Source organism: Bos javanicus, chromosome 10 (genome assembly GCF_032452875.1).
Source record: "Bos javanicus breed banteng chromosome 10, ARS-OSU_banteng_1.0, whole genome shotgun sequence".
Lineage (NCBI taxonomy): Eukaryota > Metazoa > Chordata > Mammalia > Artiodactyla > Bovidae > Bos > Bos javanicus.
This window is the reverse complement of record NC_083877.1, coordinates 78520861-78536718: the sequence shown is the minus strand read 5'-3', so window position 1 is coordinate 78536718 and position 15858 is coordinate 78520861. Positions and strand designations below refer to the sequence as shown.

The 15858-nt window shown below is 36.7% G+C and overlaps 1 protein-coding gene across 12 annotated transcripts in view; it reads right to left on the bottom strand.

Moving 5' to 3' along the window:
• GPHN (gephyrin) overlaps positions 1 to 15858 on the bottom strand; it is a 537169-nt gene that overhangs the window by 104086 nt on the left and 417225 nt on the right. For all 12 annotated transcript variants that reach the window (XM_061429172.1, XM_061429169.1, XM_061429176.1 and 9 more), the window contains one exon: positions 3358 to 3495. In XM_061429172.1, the coding sequence (XP_061285156.1) occupies positions 3358 to 3495 (138 nt within the window). The remainder of the gene's footprint in view (positions 1 to 3357; positions 3496 to 15858) is intronic.

Here is a 15858-nt window from a genome sequence, read left to right as displayed (position 1 = left end):
ACAGTGAGAATGAGTTTCTAATCTTTTTCTGGGGAGAAATCTCTTATCTTCAGTAAGAGAATTATAGGCCATATCTGACTCACAATTCAATTTATAGTGATTCACATTTAGATCACTCAACTTTTTATATGCATGTTGTTTATTAGAGCATTTATAACAGAGAATGATCAAATATGCCAGTCATTTCTATTATAAAACACATGAACAAAGTGCTGTGGGGACGTGGAGGAAGAAAACTTAACTCAGCTGGTGAAAGGGAGGAATGGACACCAGGAATGCCTTCATGGAGGAGAGCTTCTTAAAACTTACTCTTAAAAAACATGTACTGGGGAAATGGGGAGATGTTGGCCAAAGGGTTCAAACTTTCAATTATAAGATGAATAAGATCTGGGGATCTCACATAAAGCATGGTTAATAATGCTGTATTGTATACTTGAAATTTGCTCAAAGAGTAAATCTTAAGCATTCTTACCATACACACTCATACACAGTCGGTAACTATAAGGTGATGAATGTATTGATTAGCTTGATTGTGGTAATTATTTCACAACGTATATGTATATGTATATTCAACACAGTTGAATACCCTAAAGACATACACTTTTAACTTACTAATTATGCCTCAATTAAGTCAGACCAAAAAAAAAAGAGTACATAGTGACTGAGCAGAGAAATAGGATAAAACTGTCATAAGCAAAAGACAGTAGAGACAATGGCTTAGAGATAAGAGCATAAGAGGTAAGGAACAGCATGGCAAGTTCTGATGAGAAGGAACTGAAAAAGTAGGAAGAAACTAGATTACAAAGGGCCTTATATGACATATCAAGGAGTTCTGAATTTTATCTGGAGTTGTGCGGAATACTACTGAAGAGCTATATGCAGGAATGTTAATATTAAACTCGCCATTTGAACAGATTACTTTGGAATCAAATTGGAAAATGGATGGGAAGATGCTAATTGGGGAAGCGAAGGTTGTTAGAATAATCCGGGAAGCTAATAATATAGACCTAAATTAAAATGAGAGAAGTGGGAATGGCAAATAAAGGATAGATTCAAGAGGACGTAGAGGAAATGAGTATTGCAGTGGTAAAGAAAATAAGTTTAGTAACAGTGATGTTAAATTTAGTAGCAGCAGGTATCCATCTGTTGTATGAGTTTGGAGCTCAGGCAAGGTCTGAGGAAAGATATAGATTTAGCAATCACTTAATAGGTGGTACTTGAAACAACTGGTATATGTTAGGTTATCTGAAATACTGTGTAAGATTTGAAAAGGGCCAGAGTCAAGCTGAAAAGAAAGTTCATATTCAAGGAATTGACAAAGGAAGGCAAGCTTACGAAACAGCCAGTACAGGAAACAAGTGCCACGTTGCGTGTCTGTCTGTCTCCTGCACTACACAGTGAGAGCCATAGGGTGGGGTTTCATCTTATTCATCTTGGCATACCTGGACTTAACACAGGGCCTGGTATTTAGCAGATTTTTAATAGATACTTGCTGAATAAATTATATTTCTATATATGGTACTGTTTTCTAAACACCTAACTAAAGTGCCTAGGAGGATTAATTATAATGCTCTTTTGCATTAAAAACCAAGTGTGATCCAGCTCAAAGGCTGAATGCAAACCTAACTATTATTTCTCATCATCATGGGTGGAAACACTTGACAAGAGTTAACCATGCATGAAGAGGTTTGCTTACTTATAAGTGACAACTGATTTGATGAACAAATGAAGGAGAAACAAACATATGACAGGAAAAGAGAATCCATCTGACAGTATTTTTTTTTCCCTAGAGGAGAAATAGAAACGGCCATTTCCAGTTCTGTTTTTTTCCTTAAAAGTCCTGGAATTTCTGTCTAAATGTGACCTGGCATCACAGTGAGATTCTTTTAAGGACTGATAAGAGAAACTACCCTGATATTACAAGAGGCCAGGTATGGTTAACTTATTTTTATATAGTGTAAAGCACTGTTAAATTTTTTCCAACTTAATTTTACATTCATATTTTCTGAAGATGTCTTAGTACTGACTGACATAAAAATATCTAAGTATCTGCATATAATAACAGAAAGAAACCATTTCATTAAAATTGATTTCTGAAATCACACAGTTAATTTCTAATTCCCCACTTTAGTTTTACTATCTTTACTTCCTTTAATGAGGAATAAAACAGAACAAAAGAATAGGTTTAAACCTAATGACATACATGTCTAAAAGGATGTAAGTCAAAGAAGTAGGGCAGGTGTAAATTAAAGCAATTTTTGCCTAAGCAGGGCCAGAGACCAAAGAGCTAGCATTTGGCATTTAATATTTCACTGGCTTTAGGCCTTTTAACATAATTTTATCTACTATTATTTTCTATACTTTAATATTGGCAGAAGAGCATTATCATGTAGAAAGAGAAGAACGTTGAGTTTTTTCTTTTTTCTCTTTTGGCTGCGCCACACAACTTACAAGACCTTAGCTCCCTGGCAGGGACTGAGCCTGCGTCACCTGAGTGAAAGTGCTGAGCACTAGCCACTGAACTGCCAGGGAATTCCCAAGAATGTTAAGTCTTGAGTCTTAATTCCATTCCTTTTCTGCTGTTTTGAGTTTTCTTGTAGAAAAATTAGAGTGCTTGTATAGATGTTCTCTAATATCACTGAAATTTGACTATTTTACAATCTATGAATAAAGTCATTTATTTGTAAAATCAATACTTCTGCATTGTTTTTATTTGTACCACAAAAACAATTTAGAAACTACATCTTATTCAGACTGCACCTGAACTGGATTTTTAGAAAGGGAAGTAGCTGGTTAAAAACTGGAAACACTGGGGAATACTACCTTTCCATTATCTTTCCACAAGCTGGTCTCAATGTGCTACTAAACTAAGAGCAGAAAATGAGAGGATAGATGAAGCAGAAAAACTGAGATCAGACTGGCTGCTCAGTGATCCACAGATAATTAATGTAGTATTTACATTTGGAAACATGATTTTCACAAATGAAAATCATTACCAGACACATTACTTATCTCTCACTTCTATCAGAAAGGACATAAGGCAGACCGTAGTCAACTATTCTCCTCACTCAGTGCTGACAGCCCTCTCTTGAGAATATTGATATTTTGACGAATAGGAGAAACACAGTTGAATTTTTCCTTTTTTTTAATGTAAAGGAAGATTTATGAGTATTTTATTCTGTATACTGTTAGATTGATCTTAGAGTTGAATAGAAATAAGAAGTGAAAAGAAAGATGGTAATAACTGTGATAAATGGTTAATAACATTTCTTTTTCAGGAAAACTGTGTATTAGTGTTAGAGTAATCTTGTTTGGAAAAGAATGAAAATAAAAGGCAATGGGCAAATATAACAGTACCTCGGTAGTTGATGATTTCTGTCCCAAGCACCGGAGTCATCTCCAGGACTGTGATAAAGGCTTTGTCCATAGATGTTAGAGGAAAAGGAGACATGCGGTGTCTTCTAGCCACCTTGGTGATATCGACAGCACTGTGACCTAAACAGGAAGACAAGTAACTAAGAATGTGATGCTGAAACCTGATTAAAAAGTGGGAATGGCTTATAAACAACAGTAATTCTCAGTCTTCATTTCATATGTCCAGAAATGAAGATTACAGGGGGAAAATTTTTCTACTGCTCCCCAAATATAGCCTGCTTTGGCAGAACATTAAATTGTTAGTAATTTTATATCATGTAGCAAAAGCTAGTGAAGTTTAATGATGATACTGGCTAATTCTTTCTCAGTGCTTACTACGTGTCATGGCACTAATCTAATTAAGCTTCACAACAACCTAAAGGGAGGTATCATTATTATCCTTATTTACAGATGAGGAAAATGAGGTTTACATATCTTGGCCTAAATCACAAAGACAGAAAACAAAGAGCTAGGATTCAAACCTAGGTAGCCATGCTTTAGAGTCCATGTCCGTAGTTAGTATACTGAACTTTTAATACTCAATGAGCCAGTTAGTGAAAAGAAATATACAAGCTTAAATTTATTTAGAATTTCATAGGAAATTCTCTTTCTTCTAAAAAAAAGTCATAGAAAAATATTAGTTATGTACTCCCAATGTAGCTCTATCTAGCATCATGGCATCAACATTACCCATATACCAAAACTTCTAATTTCATATCTTCAACCCCAACCTCCACCTTCACCTCTAGGTCTATGTGCCACCCAAACAGTTGGAGGGTAAGAGTATCTCTACAAATGTATACGTCATCAAACATGCACCTGACTGTGCGACAGGCAACTCAAACCTTGCATGTTCAAAATCAAACTTTTGATTCCCCATCCTCCTAACCTACCTATACGATGTCTTATTCTCTTGCAATTCCCATCTCAGTAAATAGAAACTCCATTAAGTTATTAACCCAAAACCTTCGTGACATCATTGATCTTTCTATTATTACCAGAACCATATCTAAACTACCATTAAAATGTCTCTAAATCCCATCATTACTCAACATCTCTATAATTACTACAATAGTTGGAACCATCATTTATTTCCTGGGAAACTGAATAGGGTCCTAACTGGTCGCCCTGTTTCTATCCTTGTCCCATTATAATTTATTCTCCACACAGCAGTTACAATAGTCCTTTTAAACTGTAAGGTGAATTGTATTCGTCTCTGCTCACAACCCTCTGATGACTTTCCAATTCACTCAGAGTAAAGTCTTTGCAATGGTCTACAAAGCCCAACATATAATACACTATTCTCCTATCATTTCACCATTGTTCAATGTGCTCTAGGCATACTGGTTCCTCGCCTGAGAAAGACAAATATGTTTCTCTTCAGGGTCTGTATACTTGCCGTTTCCTCTACTTGGACATTCTTCCCCAGATATTATGGTTCCATTCATCCCTCATTTCTTTCAGGTCTTTGCTAAAATATCACTTCATCAGAGGCCTTTGCTAGACATCCTATAAAGAATATTACCTACTATCACTTTTTATTCTCTTTACCTATTTTATTTTTCTTTGTGAAAAAAAAAAATATACATACATGTATGGATATTCACATCTATATACTTATATAACCTTCTAATGTCAGCTTCATGACAGCAGCAACTTTGTCTTTTTTAGTCAGTGTTGTTATCCTCAATACCTGGAACTGTATCTGGTACATACTAGACAATAGTTTTTGAATTAATAAATGTATCATTTAATGACAGAAAGGGACTTCTTAGAGTACAATATCTTCATGCATAAGTATACCTGGCCTTTTCTTTGAAATCTTAAAAGCCTACAGCTCAAAGGGTTAATATAAAAGGAGTAACTGCAAACACTGCTGCTTGGCTATCCTAACTAATATCCACAATTCACTTCTTCTGCAGCTGCCTTTCACCTAAGACTGGCCATATAATATGTTTATGGCCACCTAAGTTCTGGCCAGCAAGATGTAGGAAGTAGTCCCTGGGGGCAGGCTTCCTACTACAAATAAAAAGATAAAGAGGTAAAACTTTAAGAGAACATGACTAGCTACTAGGAGGTGCTATAGTCATTTTCAACTAAGAGACTAGAAACCCATAGAGTAAGTATGGGAAACAAGGAAAGGAAAAGATCCGGAATCCCTGATGACAGTGTTGAGCTACTGTACAAACCCTGGACTGCCTGCCTCCAGGCTTTTGATATGTTAAGACAAATAAGCTCCTATTTCTTAAGGGGGCAACAGAGGATGAGACAGCTGGATGGCATCACAGACTTAACGGACATGAGTTTGAGCAAATTCTGGGACATAGTGAAGGAGAGGGAAGGCTGGCATGCTGCAGTTCATGGGGTCACAAAGAGTTGGAAACGACTGAGTGACTGAACAACAATGACTGTATATCTCCCTCAGAAGTCTGTAAGTTCCTGGTCACTGTAATTTATTTAATTTAGTCCTCCCATTCCACCTCCAGAGGCTACTTCAGACATATTCACTGAACTTACAGGTACTGTCCCATACTTTTCATTCTAAGACAAATGACATTGTCATAAGTAGTCAAAGAAAAGACATACAATGTATTTATACTTATTTCTCATCCATGGGCAATCATGAAATTACAAAATTTTTAAACCTTAAGGACCTTAGAGATTATTTAGTGCTAAATATGAAAAAAATTTCTACTTCAAGGTGAACACTTAGAGAAGGATTTTGTGTGATTCATCATTTACCTGTAATTGAACTGTAAATTTATTCACAACTTTCACTGAAGTCCTTTTTTTGTCATTAAATATCATCAATACATATTGTCACAACCAGTATAATTGAAAAGCATGATAGATGCTTCTGCATTTTATTCAGATTTATAGATCTCAGATCTGGTCTTTTCTAAGATATTCTTTACTCTCTTTATGGTGAAAATTATGTATAATCTTATAAAAGCTTTTTTTTTTTTTTAAAGTTTGGTTTCTGAGGGGAAAATTACACTTTTTAACTGTACAGAGGCTATTCGTTGAATGTGCTTTGTAATGGAATTTTTCTTATTAGAAACCAAGTTTGATTATCAGTGATACACACATCCATTCAACAAATATTAACTGAGTGTATTTTATGAGCTAGGCACAGTTATGTACTCAGTCTACACAGACTAAGATACAACCTGCAATGAAGAACGTTTCAGTTCAACAGAAAGGAAAGGTATGTAAGTAAATAAAAAATAAAGGCAGGAGGATATTAAACCACCTGATTGTCCTCTAGAGGTTGGTATTTTTTTTAAAATTAAAAACTGCATACCAATTTCCATCAACCTGGAAAAATATTTCCTGTCTTTATAATAATTTTGTACTTGCTTTTATTTTTCTTATGGCATGTACCATTTTCCACCTTATGGTATAGACATTGAAGTATTTGCCCTGCCTATGTTAGCCTATAATAAACTCCCTGAAGGCAGAACCTGTATCTCATTAATCTGTGCATCTTTTGCCACTTTTAGAGTTATGCTTTCCTTATAGTAGATACTGAATAAATACTTGAGGTATGAATGAATGGGGCTTCCTTAGTGGCTCAGTAAAGAATCTTCCTGCAGTGCACAAGACCCAGGTTCGATCCCTGGGTTGGGAAGATCTCTTGGAGAAGGGAATGGTTACCCACTCCAGTATTCTTGCTTAGATAATTCCATGGACAGAGGAGCCTGGTGGGCTACAGTCCTTGGGGCTGCAAAGAGTTGGACATGACTGAGCATCTAACACTTTTAATGAATGAATAACACATCCTCAAACAAAGTCTAAAGTTGGGAAGGGAGAAACAGTGTTGCTTCCTTTTCTGCCCTGTGCTTCTCTAAGACCTTCTGTATTTGTCAATTCTCTTTCACAAAGTGATTGTGTCACTAGATACATAATCCAAACTTTGATGCTAATGAGTTAACACTCGCCCCTCACTAAACTGTTTGCGTGTCATCAGAGCAGACTTCTTGATAAAATAACTAAAAAAAAAGTCTCAAAGGAGACTTTAATTCTCTGGCACATCAGCAAGTGTGTGCATGTGTTCTCAGCAAGTGTTTACTGAGCAACTTCTATATGCCAAGAGGCTTCTTCCCACTCAAGACCCACCCAAGATCACATAGTGGAAATAATCAGCTACTTCACCAGTAAAGAAGGGCTAACTTGGTTGTATAAATATGAGAAAAGTAGTATTTGTGGCATACTGTCTACATACAAAAAAAAAAATGAATGAAGTAAGTAATAGTTGTGCTTTTAAAAATTGAAGTGTGGTTAATTTACAATGTTTTGTTAGTTTCAAGTATACAGCAAAGAATATATATATGTGTGTGTGTGTGCATGTGTGTGTGTGTATATGTATATATATATGTTCTTTTTAAGATTCTTTCCCATTATAGGTTATTACAAGATATTGAGGATAGCTCCCTGTGTTATACAGCAGATCCTTGTAAAAACTACCTATTTTATATATAGTGTGTGTATACGTTAGTCCCAAACTTCCAATTTAGTTCCGCCTCAACTATTCCTTTTAGTAACCATAAATTTGTTTTCTATGACTGTGACGGAAAAGGCAATGGCACCCTACTCCAGTACTCTTGCTTGGAAAATCCCATGGACGGAGGAGCCTGTTAGGCTGCAATCCATGGGGTCGCTAAGAGCTGGACATGACTGAACGACTTCACTTCACTTTTCACTTTCATGCATTGGAGAAGGAAATGGCAACCCACTCCAGTGTTCTTGCCTGGAGAATCCCAGGGACAGGGGAGCCTGGTGGGCTGCCGTCTATGGGGTCGCACAGAGTCAGACACGACTGAAGCGACTTAGCATTAGCATAGCATAGCATGACTGTGAATCTATTTCTGTTTTGTAAATAAGTTCATTTGTATTAATATTTATACAAAGTTCATTTGTATTAGATTCCAGAAATAAATGATATCATATGATATTTGTTTTTTCTGGATTACTTCACTTAGTATAATCATCTTTAGGTCAATCTATGTTGCTGCAAATGGGATTTCATTCTTTTTTATAGCTGAGTAGTATTTGATTGTAATACACACACACACACACACACACACACACACACACACACACCCCATCTTTATCCATTTCTATGTAGATGGACATTTAGATTGCTTTCATGTCTTGGCTATTGTAAATAATGCTGCAATGAACATTGGGATGCATGTATCTTTTTGAATTAAGAGTTTTGTCCAGCTATATGCACAGCTGTGGGAATGCAGGATCATATGGTAACTTTTTAGTTTTTAAAGTAACCTCCATACTGTTCTCCACAGTGGCTGCACCATTTACAATCCTATGAACAGTGTAGGGGGGTTCCTTTTTCACCCTCTCCAGCGTTATTTGTAGACTTTTTAATAATGGCCATTCTGACTGGTGTGAGGTGAGACACTGTAGTTTTGATTTGAATTTCTCTAAATAGCTGCTCTTTTTACGTAAACGGAATTACTAAATAACATTAACATTCTTAGTTTTGTTGTATCCCTTATTACACGCAGGGAGTCTATGTGTTATGTAAGATTCCATTTAGCAAAAAAACTGTAGCTAAAATAAGTTTGAAAACTATCGATCTAGGTGATTCAGTATTCTCATTTTCAGATCGAAAGTGGACAAACCATGCTTGAGGGTCAGCCCCAGGGACACACGCGCAGAGGAACTGGCAGTGGCAGGTACAGGCTGAAGGAAGCACAGCATCACCAGTTAGCTCAGGGGCTCATATGAAGGCCTCTCATGGGCTGGCATGGGGAAGCTCATTTATTAGGAGGCATACATTTCCAAAATAAAGTTGGTAAGTAAATACTTGTTTCTTTTTTTTTTTTTTTTTGGTTTCCATTAAAAAACATAATTTCAACTATTTTCTGATGATGATACCAGTGATTTAGAAGAAGCTTTAAACTGAAAGCTTCACAAAATTTAAGAATAATTATCTCTGACTTTTCTTATTTCGCAAGTTACAACCACAAAGCACTTCTACCTGTCCAGGACTATTGCAGAACTCAGTCAGACAGGAAAAAGGATCAAGAACTATTCTACGCCAAACCTTATCCCTCTTCTTGATTTTGAGCTCAAGTAGAAATCTGACAGAAGAGAAAAAAATTGGGAGAAACAGTATGCACTTTTGCCTCTGTCTCTTACACCAGATGAGTTAATACAGCCTAGCAGGCAGTTTTCATTGAGTGGTCCACAAAATCCATTTACCTAGAAGTAGGAAATGAAGGAAAGAACAATTGTTAAAAAGTAAGAAGGCTATAACAAAAGAAAGTCTGGGTTTTGGACAGAGAAGATATCCAAAATTTGGATAGAACTTTTCCTATAAAACAAAAGCTATTTCACAGCCATAAATATATTCTGATGGCTACCTTACAAATGAATACTAATAGTCACAAAGAAAATGTAAAGGTACTTAGCTCCATTCAATTTATGTAAACTAAAATGAAACAAAACTAACAAATGTGAAAATGTGTCCTGAGAAGATTATACCAAAGAAATATTTATTTAAACTTATAACAGTAAAATTTTATGGTGATGTATGGTAATGATGTAGGCAGACTAGCTACTCTGACAAAAAATAAACTATGAGGTAGTTTAGGATATGGGATCCTTATATGGGAGTAGGGGTGGTGGTGGGAAAAGGAAGTCTAGACATCTTCCCTACTCGTAGATGTCCAAACTAAGCAAAGAGTAACAAGCTGAATTTTTATAACACCTACATTGATGGCATTCTTATATGAGGGGTTTAATTTTCTGAAGTAGATTTGTGGGATTAAAGCAATTCTAAATTAGCACAGATTGATGATCTAGAGGTTTCTCTAGTAAGTTTAGGCTTCCATTAATAAAATTTAACTTGTCTCATTTATATTTTTCTCATGTATAGGTTCAGAATTGGAGAAGGCAATGGCAACCCACTCCAGTACTCTTGCCTGGAAAATCCCATGGATGGAGGAGCCTGGTAGGCTGCAGTCCATGGGGTCGCTAGGAGTCGGACACGACTGAGCGACTTCACTTTTCACTTTCATGCATTGGAGAAGGAAATGGCAACCCACTCCAGTGTTCTTGCCTGGAGAATCCCAGGGACAGAGGAGCCTGGTGGGCTGCCGTCTATGGGGTCGCACAGAGTCGGACACGACTGAAGCGACTTAGCAGCAGCAGCAGCATATGTGAGTTCAGAATCTGCAGATAAAGTACTTAAAATATTACTGAGATTTTTCTATCTTGCATGCAGCATTTATAATAACTAAAAAGACAATATATGGTGTTCACTCAGGATTGCCATCATCAAAGACACGTTTAAATACTAACGACAATGTCTATGTTGTACACGGCCTTTAAAGGGACAAAAAAGTACAAACGGATTCCTTTCTATTGAGTAAACTAAGGTCTCTGTTAAATAGCAGTAACATTTTTCTTATGGCATAGCCATATTAAATGAAACTGTTTATACCAGTGGAACGACTTTTTCCCATTTCAAATGCATCCTTTTTAATCTGCCAATTCTTAATATACAATGTTTCACCTTGCCTTGAAAATCCATTTTTTAAATTAGAAGTAAATGAAGAGAAGATGCTTTCAGGTGACAGAACAGAAAATAATAGAAACAAGATGTTCATGCAAGTTCTTCTTGATTAAATTCAGAACCTCAAGAGGAAACTTTATTCTTCAGAACAATCAGTAAAAGAGTTCCCAAACTACCCAAAGTGTAAATCATTATTCATTCTTTAGATACAGAAAATCTCAAGGGAGAGACCTGGTCTGCCCTATTAATATTACTGCCTCTGTTTCCCATGGTATCTGCAGCTTCAGTCTCTTGTATTTCTATTTCCTGGTTCTTTCTGAACACAAACCACCTAAGATAATGAATAACTTTCCTAGGAAGCTTAAAAAGCAAAGATGATAGTAATTTATTCAGGTTAAATAACTAGGGCATTTGGTAATTCAAAAGAATGTGTGGCTCAGATATACAAAAAGCATTTAGTCTTTTATATAAATCTCAAATTAAGAGGAATCAGGTCCAAACCTCTAGGGAAACACTGGCAATGATAGTGTTTGCAGGCTCAGGTCTACAGGGAACTCTGTATATCTGAAAATAAATTTCTTATATTGCTTTCAGTTTAATACTCTTTTTCTACCTGTTTATTCAAGATAATGAGCCTCAGAATATCGGGTTGGCCAAAAAGTTTGTCTTTTCTGACTGCTGTTATGAAAACCCGATGGAACTTTTTAGCCAACCCAATATTTCTGATAAAACCTAAAAATCATGAGGGAAAGGACTGTGTTAATTTGTATAAGAAATATTAAAATAAAGTACCCCTGGAATTTATGGCCCTCAAGATACAAAACAAGGCATTGTTGTCACAAAATGTTTACTCTAAAATTTTTATCAATGGTTCACTATCATCGCCAGGATAATATTCAAATCCATTAGAATAGTATACAAAACCTTTCTTGCTTCCTTTTCAGTCATCACATGTTACTCCATCATTCAGAAAATTAATAATATTGTAGATATTGGAATACACTGCACTATTTCATGGAGAAGGCAATGGCACCCCACTTCAGTACTCTTGCCTGGAAAATCCCATGGATGGAGGAGCCTGGAGGGCTGCAGTCCATGGGTCGCTGAGGGTTGGACACAACTGAGCAACTTCACTTTCCCTTTTCACTTTCATGCATTGGAGAAGGAAATGGCACCCCACTCCAGTGTTCTTGCCTGGAGAATCCCAGGGACGGGGAGCCTGGTGGGCTGCTGTCTCTGGGGTCACGCAGAGTCGGACACGACTGAAGTGACTGAGCAGCAGCAGCAGCAGAGTGATCCTCTTCTATTAATTTCTAAATTTCTCCTTTTTTTCCCATTGTAACATCAAGTAACAGAGACAAGATGGAGAAGGAAATGGCACCCCACTCCAGTGTTCTTGCCTGGAGAATCCCAGGGACGGGGAGCCTGGTGGGCTGCCGTCTCTGGGGTCTCGCAGAGTCGGACATGACGGAAGCGACGCAGCAGCAGCAGCAGCACTAGTTCGTATTTTCCTGCTCTTGTATGTTTTCTCTGCACAGAGTAAGTTTTCTCTCATCTTTTTGCTTTCATGGGAAATTATTTTTCTTTCACAACTTTCTTTGGTAAGCAAATATTCAAATAGTGATGAGAACATATATCAAAGGATCTTAGAGTCAATATGAAAAGGTTCCCATTAGTCAAACCTGGGACAATTTAAGCATCAAAATAAATTAGGATAGTAACAGATAATATAATCTATTTAATAAAACAATCCATAAAAAATTAAAATCCATGAGTATTAATAGTATAAAGTAATGATTAAATAAAATTCTTCATTACAGCAGAATGACAACTGATCAATGAAGAGAAAGAATTAGAAAGTCAAGACTTGGCAACTATCATAGTAGTAATTGGCTCAATAGTAACAATTGGTTCGGGCTTCCCTGGTGGCCCAGATGGTAAAGAATCCGCTTCCAATGTGGGAGACCTGGGTTCAATCCCTGGGTTAGGAAGATCCCCTGGAGGAGGGCATGGCAGCCCACTCTAGTGTTCTTGCCTGGAGAATCCCCATGGACAGAGCAGCCTGGCGGGCTATAGTCCAGGGGGTTGCAAAGAATCGGACATGACTGAGTGACACAGCACAGTACGATAATTGGTTCATAGTAATAACTGGAGTAAAAATCATCAACGGATACTAAGACTAGAAGATGAAAACCTCAAGAAAAATAATATATTTATATAGTCTCAACATATCTCCCCACAAGATTCTTATTAATCACAATAGTGATTTTATAGTGGAGAAATCTGGCAGATATTACCTTAACCAAGTGATCAAAGTTAAAAGCACCAGCAATGACCTCATGAAATTCCTAAGGATGTACTAAGAAGGACATGAAGTCACATATGAGGTATTACTGTCAGAGATGCATAACCTGAACCAAACTATCAGGAAACATCAGAAAAGTCTAAATTTGAGGAACATGCTACAAAATAACTCTCCCACACTCTAAAAATGTCAAGGTCATGAAAGACAAAGAAAAACTGAGGAACTGTTCCAGATAGAATAGCCTAGAGACACATGATAACGAAAAGTAATGCATGATTCTGGATTGGATCCTAGATCAGAAGAAGAGAATGTTTTTTTCCCTTTGGCTACAAAGAACATTATTAGAAAAACTGGCAAAATGTAATTTGAATAAGATTACATAATAGTATTATGGCAAGGTTCATTTCCTGATTTTGATAATTATACTGTGCTTAAGTAAGAATATTATTTATTTTTTAAATTTCTTCCATTTTTAAAAAAGGACATATACATTTGAAGCATTAAGGGGCATCATGTCTGTAATTTACTCATAAGCAGTTCAGGAAAATATGTATATTAATATGAAGAGAGAAACGGCAAAGTAAATGTGGCAAAATGGTTAACACTTGTGGGAAACTGGGTGAAAGATATACAGGAATTGTTTGTACTATTTCTTGCAGCTTTTTTAAAGCTTGAAATTATTTTAAAATTTAAAAAATTAAAGAAGTTTTTTAATGGTCCACCTTTTATGGAGCAATGCATGATCATTCCATTTTTTCCTGCACTGAGGCACTCTAAATACTGTATCTCAGCATTTCATTACATACTGTATTCATTACATATCTTACAGTAATTACACTTTTTTATATACCTGTCTGCTTTCTTAATTAGATTATCAGCTCTTTGAGAAAGGAAAAGATGTTTTAAGTCAAGGCCCAATGATACTGTGCACATGTGGTCACACAGAAAATTTTGGTGAGTGAGTTTCTAAATGTTTGATTTCAATTAGCCTAGAATATATAGATTGCCAAAGAAGATGGGCTGTAGAAATGTATACTACACACAATTTCCAACTCTATTTTGTTCATTAATTCAATGTTCTTCTTACGAGAATGACTCCTTTTTCAAAGACAGATGTAAAGTAAACATTTGTTAGCAATGGAGTGAACACTGGGTTTTCCTCTCTTTACCTTTTTGTTAAAAAGTAGTGAGTTATGGTGGAGAAGGCAATGGCACCCCACTCTAGTACTTTTGCCTGGAAAATCCCATGGATGGAGGAGCCTGGTAGGCTGCAGTCCATGGGGTCGCTAAGAGTCGGACACAACTAAGCGACTTCGCTTTCACTTTTCACTTTCATGCATTGGAGAAGGAAATGGCGACCCACTCCAGTGTTCTTGCCTGGAGAATCCCAGGGATGGGGGAGCCTGGTGGCTGCCGTCTATGGAGTCACACAGAGTCGGACACGACTGATGTGACTTAGCATAGCATAGCATAGCATAGCATAGCGAGTTATTGTGGTAGGGAAAAGAAAAAGTAGAATAAAAATAATATGGTAACTGTCACTTTTAGCTAAGGTTAAGTAATCAGGGAAATGGGAAAAAAGCTAATGCATGTACTACCAAGCTAGAAGATAAAGTGAGAACACTGTCAACAACACTGTAAGTAAATCCTTGTCAGTTATTTCTGAGATCAAGAGGGTTACCTATAGAAAAATTATAAGGCCAAAAGGAGGAAGAGTAATTCACTTCCCATGATCAGGTGTGAACTGTCTTCCTTGGGCTTTTATTTCAAATTTGTCACATACAGGTTAAGTTAAAATATACAAAATTAAAAGTAAACCGGTGAAGAGCTGCCATAACAGGGTAGAGATGGAAGTGAAGAAAATGGTTTTAGCAGACATAATGATTAAAAAGAGTAGCTAAAGTAACACTAGAAAAAAGGATAAAATTACTTTAAAGAGCTTTAAATGTAGGAATCAAGTGTCAATATTCCTAACAAAGGAAGCCAAGTGTTTTGAGTTGAGGCGGCTTTAGATGATCAACAGGAGTTCTTCATGACTGTCTTTATAGGTCTGGATTTCACAACAAAGTTTCTTAAGGACTGAGGGTTCTTAAGGAAGGTCTCAATTCAAGATCCCTTGTCCCTGCCCTTCTAGCGGCACTGATGCTTTCTGTACATTAAGAATTGTGAGTTCTGGTTATAGCCGTTATGTCAGCTTTCAGCTTTAGACACAATCTTCCCCTTTTCTGCCCCCATCTTTCATCAGACCTTTTATCTGCTTACATTATTGGTAAATACTTTTTGCTTTGCTCTTAATTCTGGTTCAGGAACATAAACCTCAGAGCTTGATTTATATTTCCGATGGTTCATCCCTGTCTTGCTATATGATTTCTGGTTTGGTGCACTTTGCATCTCTAAACACTAGCTCCCTTTGTGAGGTGGCTAGAAACCCCCTTTTTAACCTTGAGTAGTCAAAAAAGCTGACCAAGAATTCTCTTATTTCCCAAAGAGCCTGTTAGGATACAGTTTCAGATGTAGACACACACACACACACACACACACACAAATGAACAAACACAAAGTCAGCTAGTCAGCTTCCATTTGGAATGTTTTCATT